The 17,239-nt window shown below is 35.7% G+C and overlaps 1 protein-coding gene across 2 annotated transcripts; it reads right to left on the minus strand.

The window, feature by feature from the left end:
* Window positions 1-325: 325 nt before the first annotated feature.
* Window positions 326-3,361, minus strand: LOC108479352 (uncharacterized protein At4g14100-like). 2 transcript variants are annotated; one of them, XR_001870459.2, is made up of 4 exons: window positions 2,725-3,361; window positions 2,494-2,634; window positions 1,352-1,466; window positions 326-1,255 (listed from the first exon to the last, which is right to left on the minus strand). XR_001870459.2 is itself a non-coding variant. In XM_017781895.2 (3 exons), exons 1-3 carry the CDS (start codon window positions 3,221-3,223, stop codon window positions 1,447-1,449), a joined length of 660 nt encoding a protein of 219 aa, XP_017637384.1. In that variant the 5' UTR covers window positions 3,224-3,361; the 3' UTR covers window positions 326-1,446. The 2 variants fall into 2 exon arrangements, 1 of the variants encoding a protein (XP_017637384.1); XM_017781895.2 differs by having other exon boundaries at window positions 326-1,466.
* Between the last annotated feature and the right edge of the window lie 13,878 nt (window positions 3,362-17,239).

The raw sequence follows: 17,239 nt of genomic DNA on the forward strand, positions 1-17,239 counted from the left end.
ATACATATAAGAAATAAATAGTTATGATTTGTTGTGTAATAATAACAATAATCTTGCCTTTCAACAAACTATAGTTTGCTGGCTCGAGAATCACAAAACAACATGATGTTAAAGTTGAATATAACCCCAGATCTAATCTTACTACTTGTCGTCCCATCATCATATTTAGAATAGGAAACAAATTACAGCTAATATTGATAGTTACACAACCGATAAGTTTTGGGTATGGTAGTAAGGCACGTTACACTCTCTGGGAGAGAACTCAAATCCGAACCCTAGAGACAACATTATTAAGAGAGGCAAACAAAAATCCCGAAAAGATAAATTTTCATACACCATAAAACAGACATTAAAGGTACCTTTGTCATACCGAAAATAATATTGATAGTTACACATCATTTGAGTTGATCCATGATAAATTACGTTTACAAGCAAATAATATAACTTCACACAAACTGTTAGTTCTTTTACGTAGAAAGTAATATCAGTTATATTTAAGTTGGAGTAGGAAGAGATTACCAGGTAGATCAAGTAGTGACAGATAAAGAACAAATGCTTCTGTACACGTGATGCTTCTTTAATGAAAGATCAGTGAGTTTATATATACAGACACTTCCTGCTCCTCAAATATGTATTTGCTCTTATCTTACCTTCTGCATCAGACTGCAGATTAATGAAATGGAAAATTAACAAGTTATTCACCAAAATAAGGTATAAATTGGATTATATGCGTCATTGAAGCCACAGCTACTTACCTTGCGAGAAACGAAGTAGTGAAGTACACATAACACGTACAATCTTTGTAAGCCTAATTTAACATCTAAAGAACTTGTTCTGAATAAAAGCTTTCTTAAAGAGGGTAATTTATATGCAAAATGAGGCTGAGAGCAATTGACAAAGTGGCATTGATATCTGCTTTTTACCTTCAGGCAACCAATCAAATTAGAGGTAGAAGAGTCTTAGGCGAATGCAGTGCCTATATATTGAGTTGCTAAAATAAGAATATTATTACTAATGATGGGTTAACTTACAACAATGTTAAATTTACAAATTAGAGCAGACACATAGAACATAGTTTTTTCCTTCAAATTCAAATAAAACAAGAAAGAAGCAAAAGACGGTGATAAAACAATGCAAATAATCAAACACGTTGAACATAGTTTTTCCTTCAAATGCAAAGAACAAAACACATTTAAATTTTCCTTCAAAGCTGCACAGCTGACAATGGACAATGCAAATAATCAGCACGTTGGGCCTGAAATGTTTTAAGTAGATGAGATATCGAACTATTTAGTGAAATAGACAACTTTCAACAATGTAGCAGTTGAATTCAGCATGGAGAAGTACCAACTTTGAAGTGGGCTTAAATTTCTTCATGCACGCTTTAAGCTTCTGCATCCTCATGTTGACCTTCCATAGAATTTCTCGTCCTCCATTCCTCCTCCATCAAACCCTAAACTTAAATCCTGTAATAAAGTGAACCATGAGTTTACTGTTAAGTTTGCTGCAACTTGTTCCATTGCTCATGTCCTTTATACTGTTAAGTTCACTGCAATTTATATGGAGTAGTTGTGAAGCCATTGACTAGAAAATATGCATATCAGTAACCTTTATATTCTGTGCCACAAACAATGATCAATGACAGTTATTCGGAAACAATAAAATCAGAAAGAAAATTTCGCTTGAAACTAGCCCACATGCCCGTCCATGTGTTCGATCGAATCGAGTCGAATCAAATAAAAAAATTTTGAGTTAATCAAGTTCACAAGTCCTATTTTATAATCCTAACTTGATTTGAAATATTTTTCGAATTGAGTCGAATGAAATGAAATTTGAGTCGAGTCAAATTGAATAAAATTATTTGAATGAAATTAAAAAACTAAACATGTCAAATTAAAATATTGTTACACTATAATGTTAGAGTACATAAATTTAAAACTACATGTATTTAAGATACTTGAATCATTAATTAATTTTTATTGAGAGAAATGAATTTTCTCAATTTCAAAGTTGACAAGGGATCAAAAGAATATTTACATTAATTTTTTATTTGAATTATTTGAGTTATTCGAATTGTAAATTGACTTGAACTCTACTCGAATAAATGCTAATGAGCTCATGATCATCACAAGGCTGCAAATAGCTTGCAAGCCCAGTTTTCATTTTTTTTTCTCCCCAGTTCTTTATGCCAAATACATGGAAAGGCACTATTTGCAAAGTTGCACAACTCTTTGGGACTGTTGACAGGTAACATGGAAGCATTAAAATGAGGAAGAATCTATATCTAAAACTGCAAGCAAATATGAATTGAAAAAGACGCATTCCAAAGGAAACAATTAGGGGAAAGCCTGGAATCGATGATGCTCGAGAAATTAGGCAATAATAAAAGTAGAATAATGGTTCAAATTGATTATTATCGGTGTTAGTTCATCACAAGTACAGGGGTGAATAAGGATACATATGGGGGCAGGAAAATTCAAAGGACGGTAGAACCTTTGAGAACTCCATCCAGCAATCCGTGGGTAGTGGAATCAGTTGAGGCGGTGGTGTTGTGAAAGCAGTAGACGGGGGCTTGCCACTTGGAATCCTCAAGAACTGCTCCCACATCAAATGTCATCACATGTGCCTCCCTCCCTGCAGTTTTAATTTATGATAGCTTATCAATCCCAGCCCCAAATAAAGAGTAGATTAAAAAAAGTGAATAATTAAAAAACAGGGAATTACCCGTGTAGAAGACCCAATGAACGGGCCTCTTAGTGACAACATCCTCAAAATACCAGATAAATTCCACCTTCTCCCACACATTGCAAAGGAACCCATCTACGTGTTGCTGACCCAAGTACGTAGCACCCTCTAGCCAGTTGGGGCGTAAAATCCCAACCTCAAGGTGTGCACTACTGCAGGTTTTGAAGGAATCGAGGGTGTAAAAGAAGGAAGTGCCATTATTCCACTCAAGATCATAGAGGACATTGCCAAGCTGGTGCTGAATTATGTTGAAGTTTCTTCCGTTGGGCCAGTCGTACCAGAGGTCGATTACCTGCAGAATTCCACTATAGTTCATCACCAGGATGGAGTGGAATTGGAGCGGCCATGGGGTTGGGGTCGGGTCTTTGTCAAGTGTGGGTTTGCAGAAGCCGAGTGAAGAAGTGAAAATGAGAACGAGGCAGAGGAAGAGGATGATCTTGGACAAGGGCTTCATAAGGCTTAGGTCGGCGAAGGCCATGTTTGTGGCTTTAACTTTATCTCTTTTTGTTATTATGCAAACGATCGGTTGTAGCCATACCGATTTCTAAAAGTATTTATCTTTTAAGACGTGACTGACCGATGAAATTTGTGCATTACCAAATTTCATTTTTCCTTCTCCCTTTATTCGTTCTCAATTTTATTTTTTAAATAACAAGTATTATTTAACAGCTAAAATAAAGTTTGATACATAACTTGTTATTGGGAACCATCCATCAGCAAACAAAGCAAACAATTAGATGGAGAAACATACACAAAAGATAAGTCATCAAGAAAAAAACATCGACTGTTCCCCATAAGGATTAAAGCATCCTCACATTTGTTCCATTCACAAAAGATTAGTAATATAGAGCTAGAATTCATAAAGTCGTTGACCATCTATTAAAGGAGATGTTAGGGCAAAATGTGGAGAATAAAAGTTGAGTGGTTGACCGTCTCCGAATGTATTAACGTATAGAGTATAATTCCTGCAACTAAATAAGAGTTAGGCTGTTTAAGAAAGTATACGGGCTAGGTTGTAATTTAGTTTTTATAACGAAGTATAAAAGTACTCCAAAGATCTTAGCTAAGGGAGACGAATACTAAATTAAGAATAACTCTAACGTTAATAGATCTAATTAGTATTTTAATTAAATTATATTACGATAAAACATAAAGTGAAGAGAAATTATTTTATAAGAAAAATAAATAAATAGCATAATAGAATAAAAAAGGGAAAACTAATTTGTTGAACCAATCAAATCTAAGCATGGAAGACTAACTCGTTTCAGTGTTCATAACAAATTCCTATGTCAGGTTCTACTAAATCAACTAGTTGCTAACCTAGTAGGATCTCTCGATATTCCACTAAACTAACGAGTGACAAGAACTACTTATCCCTCAACCTCACAGTCCAAACCAGATTGGGGTAACGGGTTCACGAATAGGCAATACCAATTTTGGGTTCATCCCACTTAGATGATTTCCTAGGGTTGTTAGGCCTAAGGTTTAAGTTCTTCCTATCTCAACCAGCTGATCCGCTAAGAAACTTTACATAGAAATTAATTACTCTTACATCTACTCGCTAATCCCCCACAAGAGGATTAGTTCCTCATGGATCCCATAAACCACATAAACTTGATAAATAAGATAAACATGAAGAATAAATCAAGAGTAAAAGTTTAAGAGAAATCATGAATTGTATTGATGAATTGAAAGCGCAGAAATCCACAAGAGTTTGATGAATTTACAAACTAGATCTTTCGTCGAACAAAAGTGAAAATAAAACTACAAAAGAAACAAATTTGGTATGAATGAAGGTTTTGAATGAATGATGCTTTGTTAATATGTTTGAAGATATAATATGTGGTACCAATGAGGGTACACTGGTTAGGTACTTAGATGGTTGCTTTGGCTTGTTTTGAGCATGTTTAATAGTGTTTTGAATAGGTTATGTAACACCCCTAACCCTTATCCGTCGCTGAAATAGGGTTAGGAGCATTATCAGACTTTTCAAAACGAATACAAACATTAAACAATTCAATTAGCATACACTTCATAAATTAATCATATAGTTCATTTTATGAGCCCTCGAAACCTTAAATATGTATTAGAAACAAGTCGGGACTCAACCAGAAACTTAGAAAATTTTTCGTGAAATTTCAAAAAAAAAAAATCTGGGTGCAAGCGCACAAGTTCGTATGGTCCAGGGACACGCACGTATGACCCTATGACATGCCCGTGCTTTAAGCCGTGTCCTACCCCATATAACTCTCTGACTACATCACACGGCCAAGTCACACACCGGTGTGCTAGACCGTGTACCTCACACGACTGGGACACACGTCTGTGTCTCTGTATGTCTCAACCCATGTGGAGATTCTTGGGCATTTTGTTTTGAAAATATTAAGTTGCAAAGGACACATGGCTAAATCACATGCCTATGTGATAACCGTATGTCTCACATGGTCTAGTCACACACCTGCGTGCCAAGCCGTGTGGACTCAAAATGAGCCTTACACATCAAGTTAACCAACCCTGCAAATCTTGAACATCAAACAATTCAAAAACTATTGATTCAACCAATCCAAAACACATTCAATTACGTCTAAAATATATTAAATAATCTTCTCAATGACCTATTCAATGTATTTTCATAGGTATTTTACATATATTGTTCAAATAATCCATCATACCACCATTTAAGCTAACCCAAATTTTCATACCATTTCAACCCTAAATTTGCCTATTTCATATTCACTTGAGTATCAACTTAGAACAAACCACATATAATTATTTATAAAATAACTATTATCATTACATAACATCATTATATCTTCTATTTAAAATGACAAACATAACATCCTAGGTACATGCCATTACCAAAAAGAAATATACTTCACCATGTTTTTGAGTTCGAATTAGCTTTGGATGTTGAATTGACAATTTGACTTCAACCTAATATGCACATGGAAAACAAACCATACGCTGAGTATGAACTCAGTGGTATTTCTATAATCCGAATACTTTTAAGTAAATAACATAGTAAACATGTACATTTAATCTTACAAACTTTAGTTAACCAATAAATCAATTTATACACTAACCAGCATTTCTCAATTTTAGTTATCTCAAATAGCCTTTCTTACTTTGTTTCACACATCATTTAACAATAATCATGTTCATTTTATAAACCCATAGCTCATGCAATTTCATGCATTTCAATTGCAGAATTCATTTCATTGATCATTCCAATCCATATTCAATATTTTAATATCAATCAATCGGCCAATATATTTATTTACCCCTATTAATGCGACTCGGACTAGAACGGATACATGGATCCAACCAAAACACACCAATATAGCACCCAGTGCCTCATCGGATAATTCGAAGTAATAGATTGACACCCAATGTCTCATCGGCCATACCGAAGTAAATTGGTACCCAGTACCTCATTGAATTTACCTGAAGTAATGGTTTGACACTCATGGTCGAAGTATCCCTGAACTCTTCCAATCCTATGGCATGCCAACTATATCTGACTCAGCCCGATACAATTAATAGGGTTTCAATTCACTTTTCAATTTCAAACAATATTCATTCTAATTCAATTATTCACATATACTCATAAAATCAATTCATTTCAATTCAACATCATAATATCAATTACTTATCTCGATCTACTTACCATATACATTAAGTAATAAATTTAACAATTATATATTAAGTTCAGATTATAGAAATACAAACTGTAATTTCTGAATTACTCATCGTCGACTTTCTCTGTAATAGCCGACTTTCAATGAACTTGTAAATTTATTTATTTAATAATTATGAGCTAAATGTGATTTTGAGATATTTTTAAATTAGTAATTTGTGTTTTATAAAGATTTATTAAGTCAAGAAATTGAGGAAAGCAGTATCGAGATCTTGATTTTATAAATCGAGCCATAAATATTTTTATAAATATTTACAGAGTATCAATAAGGTAATATTAAAATTTCGCCAGAAAATTTTAACGTTTGGGTGGTTAATTAAATAAAAAGGACTAAATTGAAAAAGGTGTAAAAGTTGCTAAAAGGATTAAATAGCTCAATTGTCAAATAAGGAAGGACCTAAAGTGAAAATAAGCCCATAGAAGATATTTTGGGCGGAAATAGCCGAGAAAAATCTGGAAATGGGTGAATTAAGGGTAAAATTGGAAAATTATCAAAATTAACTAAATAAAAATGGGACCAAATGGGAATATCTAGATTTCTCTTCAATTCTCTTCATTTTCATCAGTTGAAAAATAGCCATGGAAGAAGGTTCAAGCTAGTTTTCATACTCTAGCTTCATGTAAGTTTAATTCTTGCTTTCTCCTTGAAATTTCTATGTTTTTGAACTTTTACAATTGGGTCCAACTTACTATTTCTATAGGTTTTGATTTCATGGATAATTTTTAAAGTTTTTATGGATGAGTGCTGGAAGCACATGATGAATAAACATAGAATTGAAGCTTTATTTTTGATATATGATAATTTTATTAAGTAAAATTGATGGAAATTGATTTGAGGACCTAATTGTGAAAATGTTTGGAATTAAAGTCTAGTGCTGAAATTATGATTTCCAAGGGTTGTAAAGTAGTTTAAAGTGATAGAATAAAGTGTTAATTGAGAAAAATCATCTCAATTGAGAGACTAATTGAGTAGGGACGAAATTGTTAATTATTAAAAGCTTAGGGGAAAAATGGTAATAAACAGCATGCACTAAAACAAGTTTGGACAGCAGCAGTAGACTAACTTTGAAAAATCACCATAAATTTTAGAAATCTAATTAGAAGATGAAAAAATATGAAATTAAAGCTTATTGAGTCTAGTTTCTCATAGAAGAAACAGTATAAGAAATGGATTTGTAAATCATGAGATATAATGAATTTTGTGAGACAAGGTCAGAATGAATTCTGGTTCCCCTGTTTTGACTTTGAAAAATCATAAAAAATTGAAGAAAAAATTATGGGCTTAAATTTATATGTCTAGAATTTTGAATGAGTCTATTTTCAAGATTAACAAATGGGAACATCATTCAAATCTTGTATGAAGAGATAATTAATTTTTAGTGAAGAAGAGTCAGAAATGTCAGACAGTAAAACAGGGGTGACTTTAAAGAATAAAATGTTCTTGTACAAGCCCATTTAGCCTAAAAACCAACAACCTCCAAAGCTCAAACCTAAAAAAAAAATTATTATTAAACTCAATACACCTACCCAAACCTAAGCCCAATACCTAAAATAAAACTAAAAAACCCTAGCCGTTCGGTCAACCCCCCTTTTGCCCCCACTTGTGTCTGACGATGCCTGCAGCACCGCTTTCGTCAAATCCACCGCCACTGATACTTGCAAACATTAATAAGAATAGACAGAAAGCAAGAATAGAGGCATGTAATGGCTATAAAGAGCAAAACAGAAACCATTGTATTTTCAGCAATCTTTAATATATACAAAAAAAATTCAATCTTTTTAAACAAAAAACAGCAACTCTAGTGAGATCAAAGTAAGGAGATTAAATCGAATCAAACCCAAAAATCCCAAAAGTCGAATCTGAAGGCTTAAGGTGACCCCTCTTTTTTCTTTTCTTTTTTTCATTTCCATCTCAAGGCCAAATCTACTCTTTCTAAGTTTATTTATATATAAATATTTAATATAAACAAAAGAAAAAATAAAACACATCTTCAAAACGCAAAAAAGGGGAGATTTTTACCTCCGACCATTGTAGTGTATGATGATCGCCGAGCAATGAGAGCAGCTGAGAGAGGCGGTGGCGGCTCGTCGAGTCTTGTGAAAGCTTGGACCTGCAGAGAAAACAAAAAAACTTAGTTTTTTTCTTAGAAACAGACAACAAAATAATTTCAAAGGGTAATTTTTAACTTATATAGATGTTACAAAACGACGCCGTTTCGCTCTACCCGACTTGCCCCACAGAAGGATCCGCGTGTTTTTGATATTTGGGACAATTGCGTATGCAGTCCTTCCGCAATTTTTTCTGTTTTAATCAGGTCTTTTCATGTCTTTAAATTTAGCTTTGAAATTTTAATTCTGTTTTAATTTAACCCTCTGACCGTTTGAAGGAGGGACATTTGAACGGCGTCGTTTGGAAAGGTTGGACTATTTACTCCTTTAGGCCCTTCTGATTGCTCGCGTATTCAAATCAGTCCCCTTCCCCTTTATTTATTTTAAAATTCGCCTCTAAAATTCCGTTTTCAACCCAATTTCGTCCCTTTTTTACTTTTTCCTCACTATTCTAATTTAATTTTAATATTATTCATAATATTATACTTTATTACTGTTATATTTTTATTGATTAACGTCCCACTTTTATTTAAACTTACATATATATGTTATAAAGTGTTATTAATAGTTTAATATTATTGTTTTTATTAAGGTATTTGTATGTTATATATGTATTCATTTGATGTACATACATTGTACTATATATATGTATTAGTATTATTACGTATATTTGTTCTTTTAAACATTATATATATATATATTTTATGTAATATTATGTATCTATTTTAATATATTATGTGTATATTTTGTTTTGTATATTATGTATATATTATGTATATGCTTTTAATATTATTATATATTTATTTTTAATATATATTTATATGATATTATTAATTGTTTTTTATCATTATCTTTGTATTGTTATTATTATTACACCTTTCATTAATATCACTATTGTATTATTACTTTTATTATTATTATAACATTTTTATATATAATTACCTATACGCTATTACTTTTATACTAACTAATTTAATATATATATATATACACATTTTAGCGTACTTATTCGCTTATATATATCATTACTCTCATCGTTATCGTTTCATCACCTATTTATTTATATCTTTGTAAATTCTTTCAAACCTTAAATCATTCATTATTTGTATCATCATCATTATTATTACTAACATATATATATACTATGTAATTTTTATTATATTACGTATACATTTTATATATGCTATGCATAGGTATCTTTTAATATTGTACTATTATAATTATGTATATATATATTTACGTATTTCTTATTACTTCTATTATTATGTACGTACTTTAATACATATATATACTTTTATATCATTATTATCGTTTTTGTTATCATTGTCATTTTATTTTATTATTTTTATATTTATTTATTTATTAATTTACTTATGTATTCAATCATTTCATTTTCCTCATGCGCTTGTTTACTAGCCTTGTTATTATTTCACCTTTCATAATTGCTCATATTATCGTTTTTGACACTGTCACACCTATTATTATGTTATTATTCATATTAATATTATAATTTGCTTTTATGTTTTACTATAAATCACGTTATTTTTCTTACTCAATATATTAAAACAATTCTTTCATAAAAGTAATATTCCGTATTAGGTAATTCGAGATAATCGTGCCCTCACTTACTGGTTTCGATTTCTCATTTAACCTAAATAATGGAATATTCCTTTTAATCACAATGTGAGTTTAAAAAAATGTTTATTTTCGGAGATACGAGGTGTGGTGCCCTAACTTACTGGATATGACATTTTGTTACCTCGAAATAAGATTTTTCGCAAATAAAGGCAATATTCGGTGTTCAGAAATTTGAGGAAACGTACCCTAACTTACTGGGTTTTGATTTTCCTCGTTCACTCTAACTAACCGAATATCCTTTTAAAAGAAGTTAAAATATGTTAATTTTAAATAAAAGGCAAGCTCAGTCTCAAAGTTCGAGATGTCGTGTCCTAACTTACTGGGCATGATATTTTATTACTTCGAGATGAGAGAGTCCTTAACATCCGCTTAATTTATTCAATCATTTTTAAATTAGCATTAATACAAAGGGGGATCGTATTTTAAATTCTTTCAAGTTTTCAAATTTTCGACACTAAGACACTAATTAATCAACTAGGTACCAATCTTGGGCGTATCGAGGGTGCTAATCCTTCCTCGTGCGTAACCGACTCCCGAACTCATTTTCTAATTTTCGTAGACCATAAATTATCGTTTTAGTAAATCTTAACTTTTATTAAAATGATTAATTAAGGTGATCCGATCACACCTCATCAAAAAAGGATTAGTGGCAACTCCTATTTTCTCGCTTTCGTTTCCAAAATCAAAGTCGATTCTCGTTTTTTTTTAAAAATGGTTACGACAGCTTGGCGACTCCAATGGGGACACCAAATAAGAGAGTCAAGCCACAAGTTGATTAACTTTTATCTTTTTGTCGAAAATTGAAAATTTGATTTTTATATACGATCCTTTCATTGCATTTCACCCGTTTTTCTTACGGTTTTCATCATTTTATTCCTATTTTCTTTAATCGCTTCAAGTTTTTATGTATATATCCTCGCACATTGCATTGCATAACCGCTGCGGTCACACCCTTTTAAGTGGGAGTGAGAAACTACGCTTTCGTGAGGTCTTCACCTCCGTGCAGGATAGTGGATCGCTTTTGGGATACATCCGTACCTATGTCTTTGTGAGATTTTTATCTCCGTACAGCCATAGGGAAATGTATTCCCCTGGACTGAACTCGGTCTGTATGAGCCTATAATGGGTGAAGATCGAGGAATCTGCTGGTCCAAGTACCTTTACTCTAGAACAAAACCCCATGTAGTGAGCTTTAAGAACCCACCCTAGGTAGAGCCACTCCGAAACCCTAGTGGATACCTGAGCAAGTGCTATATTATTCTTTGTTTGCTTTGAACTGTGTATGAAATACTGACTTGCTTTACTTTGATTGTATTTGCATGGCATTTTCATCACAAAAAGTGTTGATTCACATTCGGTTCCTAAGTAGATAGCTTATCATGGAAAAGGGGTTTTTTGATAAAGTAGAGGACAACGTGACTGTCCGGATATGGGCTGAGATGACACAACAAGAGAAAGGTGACAGTCTTACCAAGGGGTACGTGTTAGAGTTATGGGATTTTACCCGGATCAGCATAACTCAGAATAATCTCCAAGAGATGAAAGAAATTTGGGGTCAGTGAGACGACGAGGTCAAACAGCTATTCTATTGTCATTACAGTGATTTACCTTATTTGCTCGATGTCAAGGTAAATGAACACCTGTTTCGAGCCCTTGCCCAATATTGGAATTCTGCTTACAGTTGCTTCACTTTCGGGGAAGTAGATTTGGTACCTACTATAAAAGAATACACGACCTTGCTCCATTGCCCGAAGATTCAGGTTGACAGAATTTATTCCAGACTTGCTAACGTCCCAGTATTTTTAAAAAAGCTGATGAACATCACAGGGATGAGCGAACAGTGGGTTACAACTCGGATCAAACAAAAAGAAGATTGTAAATGTATTCCTTGGAAGAACCTGAGGGATCTAATCTCAGCGCACCCCGATGTGAAGAAAAGGGTAGATGTCTTCGCCCTGAGCATTTATGGACTGGTTATCCTTCCCTAAGCTTTGGGGCATATAGACAAGGTGGTTTCTGATCTTTTGACAGGCTTGGTAAAGGGACCACACCTGTACCCGCAAACTTAGCTGAAACTTTTAGATCATTGAATGCTTTTCGAAGAGCGAGTGAAGGGAGGTTTATCTGATGTGCACAGCTCTTACTATCTTGGTTTCACAGTCATTTTTGGAAAGTGGAAAAGGTTTCGTATCGTATCTTCTCTAAAAATTACTCTCCACTGAAAGAGTTAATAGCTACACCGAGGCGAGATGATATTAGAGAAGAAAATTGGATGACGGTTCTCTAAAATTTGTAAGAAGAAGATGTTGAATGGAGAGCCCCGTGGATGGTTCCTGATGAAATATTATACCGATGCGGAGATTTCGATTGGGTTCCCTTGTTAGGAGTATGGGGAGCCCTCGGATATGCTCCTCTGCTTGCATTAAAACAGTACAGATCCAGACAGTTTACACCACCAACATACGGGTTAGCCCAGTTCGAGTTCGTGTTCACAGGGAATAATTACAAAAAGAAAGTTTGCAAGATATCAAATGCCTGAAACCAGACTCGTAGAATAAAAAAGTTTGCTGCCAATCCCATGACTACTCCTGAGTACGACCGATAGAGGGATCAGAGGATTAACGACAACATCTTTACGTCAGATCAAGGGAATCCTCGGTCGATATAAGAACACTTGAAAGTAATCCCATCTGAGCTAGAAATCATCAAGCAAGATTTCGAGAGAAAGAGTCTGGAGCTAGAGAAAAGGATCGAGCAATTGGAGGAAGAAAAAATGCAGCTGGGGTTAGATGTCGATGTCCAGAAACTAGAAGCTGAAAGACTCAGAAAAGGAAAAAACAAGGCTGAAGAGGACTTGGACAGTTTGAAAACGGACTATAAGAAGCTGCGCAGATCAATGAGAATCGCTGGGTTAGGAAAAACATCTGAACAGTGGCTACAGGAAGTTAAAGAAGAATAAAGCAAAGCCAACCAATGGGAAGAAAAATTCCGGGATGCTCAAGCTCGAAAAGGTGCTTTGAAAAGAAGTTTGGTAGAAAGCCAAAACGAGAATGAGGGATTAAAGATTTGGATGTCAGAGTTAGAGAGGTCCTTGTATCAGTATCGTTCGCGTAACTCTGTAATCGAGTTGAAAGCTAGTCAGAGCAGAATCGAAGAATTAAAAGAGAATATAAAAGAACTTAAAACAGAGCTACAAAATCATGAACTTCAGATGGAACTCCTCGAGGTAAATAATGAGCGATTTAAGGAGCAACTTCATCAATCTCAAGATCAAGTCTGGAACAGGGACTACGTCATGGGCGAAGCTTTGACTCAAGTGCAAGAAGTGGCTGATCACTTGCAAACATTAGCAGTACAAGCCGATGTGCTGAGTTTAAAACATGAGTCGGAATCGGACCGAGGCCGAGAGCTAGCTTGGCTTGTTAGGCAGGTCAAGGCCTTAAGTATCAAGGCCAAGCCTTATATGTAATCTATTTTATGTAAAGAAAATTGTTTTCTAGAAAAGTTACTCTAATGAAATCGGATTGGAATCAACGCTTTTTTGCATTCATCACATTCATTGCATTCATGCATCAGCATTGCATCACACGCACTAAAACTCACAAAAACCCTAAAAATCATGGCAGTTACCCTGGAACATCGTTACGGTACAAGAGGAAAAACAAGAGCAATGGACCAAAGATTAGAGAGATTGGAACAAATGCAAAAAGAGATGTAGGATCAACTACAAATACGTATGCAAGAACAGCTGGCCAAAATCCAACAAGATGTAGGGGACTAGATGCTGGAGTCCCAGAAAAGTATGATGGAGCAATTAACGCGTCTATTGGCTGGCAGATTAGAAAAAAGGAAAAGCCCATTGATCAATACGGGAGATGATAATAAGGATCCTACCTACCCTTCGGGTTTTGCCCTAGCAGACGTTCAGACACAACCTGATATGTACCCAAGAAGCCCATCGGTTACAATTAGGCCCCAACCATTTCAGGCCAGTGTTTTGGTACCGATGAATTATCAGGCTGGCTCAGGCTCCAATCCGGGGGATAACCTGACTAACCCTGTGGTCCATAATCTCGATGAAGTAATAGAAACAGAAAAAACAAAGGTAGAACTCCCGAAAGAGCTTGAAGAAACGTGTAGATGGTTAGAAGAAAATTTTCAAGAAATGGAAAGCACTGACTATCGAGGTGGAATCGATGCTAAGGAATTAAGTTTGGTTTCGGACCTGGTACTACCTCCCAAGTTCAAAACTCTAGAATTTGAGAAGTACAATAGGACTAGCTGTTCCGAAGCTCACATCATTATGTTCTGCAGACGTATGGCAGGCTATATTAATAATGACCAACTATTAATTCATTGCTTCTAAGAAAGTCTGGTTGGGGCCGCTTCTAGATGGTACAACCAACTGAGTAGCACCTAGATCAGTTCATGGAAAGATCTAGCACAAGCTTTCATGAAGCAGTACGGTCATGTGCAGACATAGCCCCTGATAGAATCACTTTACAGAATATGGAGAAAAAATATAATGAGAGCTTTAGGCAGTATGCCCAGCGATGGAGAGAGGTGGCCACACAAGTCTAACCCCTTCTGTTGGAAAAGGAAACCACTATACTCTTCATCAACACCCTGAAGGCACATTTTATTAACCACATGCTGGGTAGCGCAACCAAGGGTTTTTCAGACATAGTAATGTCTGGAGAAATGATAGAAAATGCGATAAGATGTGGGAAAATAGAGGTTAGAGAAAACGCCAAGAGGTCAACACCGAGAAAGAAAGAGCACTAGGTGAATAATGTGAGCTCATATTCAAAATCGATCAGCGTAAGCCAACTAAGGTCAACAACTACTGGACAGCAAGGCCCACCCAGACAAGAGTCCAATACAAAGCAAAATAGGGAGAAACTCCAATTTACGCCCATTCCAATGACGTACAAGGAGTTATACCAAAGTCTATTCGATGCACATGTCGTGTCTCCCTTCTATCTAAAGCCAATGCAACCTCCATACCCTAAATGGTATGACCCAAATGCCCAAGCAAATACCACGCGGGAGCCACAGGACACTCAATAGAAAACTGCACCACTTTCAAGAAATTGGTTGAAAGACTCATCAACATGGTCATCGTGAAATTTGATGATACATCCAATGCAGAGAATCCATTACCCAACCATGGGGATAAGGGGATAAATGCGATAATCGAGAGTTCGGGGAAAGAAATTAAGATGAATATTGCAGAAGTGAATACCCCACTGAAAGCAGTATGGAAGAAAATGGTGGAAAAAGGGTTGATAGCACAGAGTTCAAGGGTTAAACCTCGAGAAGCAAAGAATTATTACGAGTTCTATGATCAAGAGGATCACGAGATTCATAAATGCAGTGAATTCAGGGCTTTAGTGCAAGGAGTGATGGATAATAAGGAGCTGGAATTCTTCGAATATGTCGAGAGCCCAAAAGAAACAGATATGTGTGCCTCCGAAGAAGGGTCATCGAAGGATGTTTACAAAGTCAACCACCCAGTGGTTACCATACCACGTCCGAGAATGAATGAAGCCGGGGCACAAGTTGCGCCAAAGGTCGTAATCCAGAAGCCCGTTGCTTTCCCTTACAAAGATAGCAAAAGGGTACCGTGGAACTATAGCTGCAATGTGATAATCCCGGGAGAGGAGATCCCGATTAATGCATCAGAGGAAGGTCAAGACGAGGGTTTTTATATGCGCAGCAGAAGGCGTTATACTCCAAATACAAAAGTCGGGCAGGTTAAAGGAAAATCATTGGCAATTGAGCAAAATAAAGAGAAGCCGGCGGGACCTAAACCAACTGTTAATGAATCAGTGACTGAAAAAGAAGCAAAGGAATTCTTAAAATTTTTAAAGCATAGCGAATATAGTGTCGTAGAACAGTTTCACAAATAGCCAACTCGTATATCGGTACTGACCTTACTCTTAAGCTCCGAAGCCCATCGCAGCGCATTGATGAAGGTGCTGAATGAAACTTATGTTGCTAACGATATCTCTGTAAACAAACTGGACCGCTTAGTCAACAATATAAGTGCCGACAACTTCATATTCTTTAATGATGATGAAGTACCTCCAGGAGGCTGAGGATCGACTAAAGCTTTGTACATCACGACTCGCTGTAAATGGTACACATTACCGGGGGTATTGATTGACAATGGGTCTGCACTAAATGTCCTACCCCTATCTACACTGAGTAGGTTGCCAATGGATAGTTCCCATATAAAGACATGCCAAAATGTAGTGAGAGCATTTGATGGCACGGAAAGGGAGGTAATGGGGAGAATTGAAATACCCTTCTTAATCGGACCGAGCACGTACGAGGTAGATTTCCTGGTCATGGATATTAAGCCTTCGTATAATTGCCTATTAGGGAGGCTATGGATACACTCAGCAGGGGTAGTCCCTTCATCGCTGCACCAAAAGTTGAAATTAGTAACCGAAGGTCGGTTAGTAATGATCAATTCTGAAGAAGACATCATCGCAGCAATAACCAGTGACGCCCCATATCTAGAGGCAAATGATGAAGCAATTGAATACTCTTTTCGGTCTTTAGAGTTTGTGAATGCGACGTTCGTTACCGAAAGAAATAAGATTCTGAGGCCCAGGTTATCTGAGACTACAAGAAAGGGACTACGGCTAACTGTTGGAAAAGGGGCCCTCCCCGGAAAAGGACTTGGGAGATACCTCCAGGGAAGGATTAATACACCAATAGTGAAGGACAAACAAGACCGTTTTGGGTTGGGATTTAAAGTAGACACAAAACAAAGAAAGAAGTAGCTAGTAAAGAAGCAAGAAAGAAGGAGAGCGCGATTGAGCGGGGGAGAAATCGAATGGGAATCAATGATCTTCCCCCATATATCGAAGACTTTTGTGTCTGGAGGGGTCATTCACTCCGAGCAGAAGACGTCGGGAAAGGAAATCGTGGAAGGAATGATGGAAAGTTTGGACATCAAAGGCACATACGAAGGAGGAGCTAGAGTAGAGAATTTGTCGGGCATTAACCTTTATGAGCCGGGAAGTGTTCTGAATAATT

The sequence above is a fragment of the Gossypium arboreum genome, chromosome 3, assembly GCF_025698485.1.
Source record: "Gossypium arboreum isolate Shixiya-1 chromosome 3, ASM2569848v2, whole genome shotgun sequence".
Lineage (NCBI taxonomy): Eukaryota > Viridiplantae > Streptophyta > Magnoliopsida > Malvales > Malvaceae > Gossypium > Gossypium arboreum.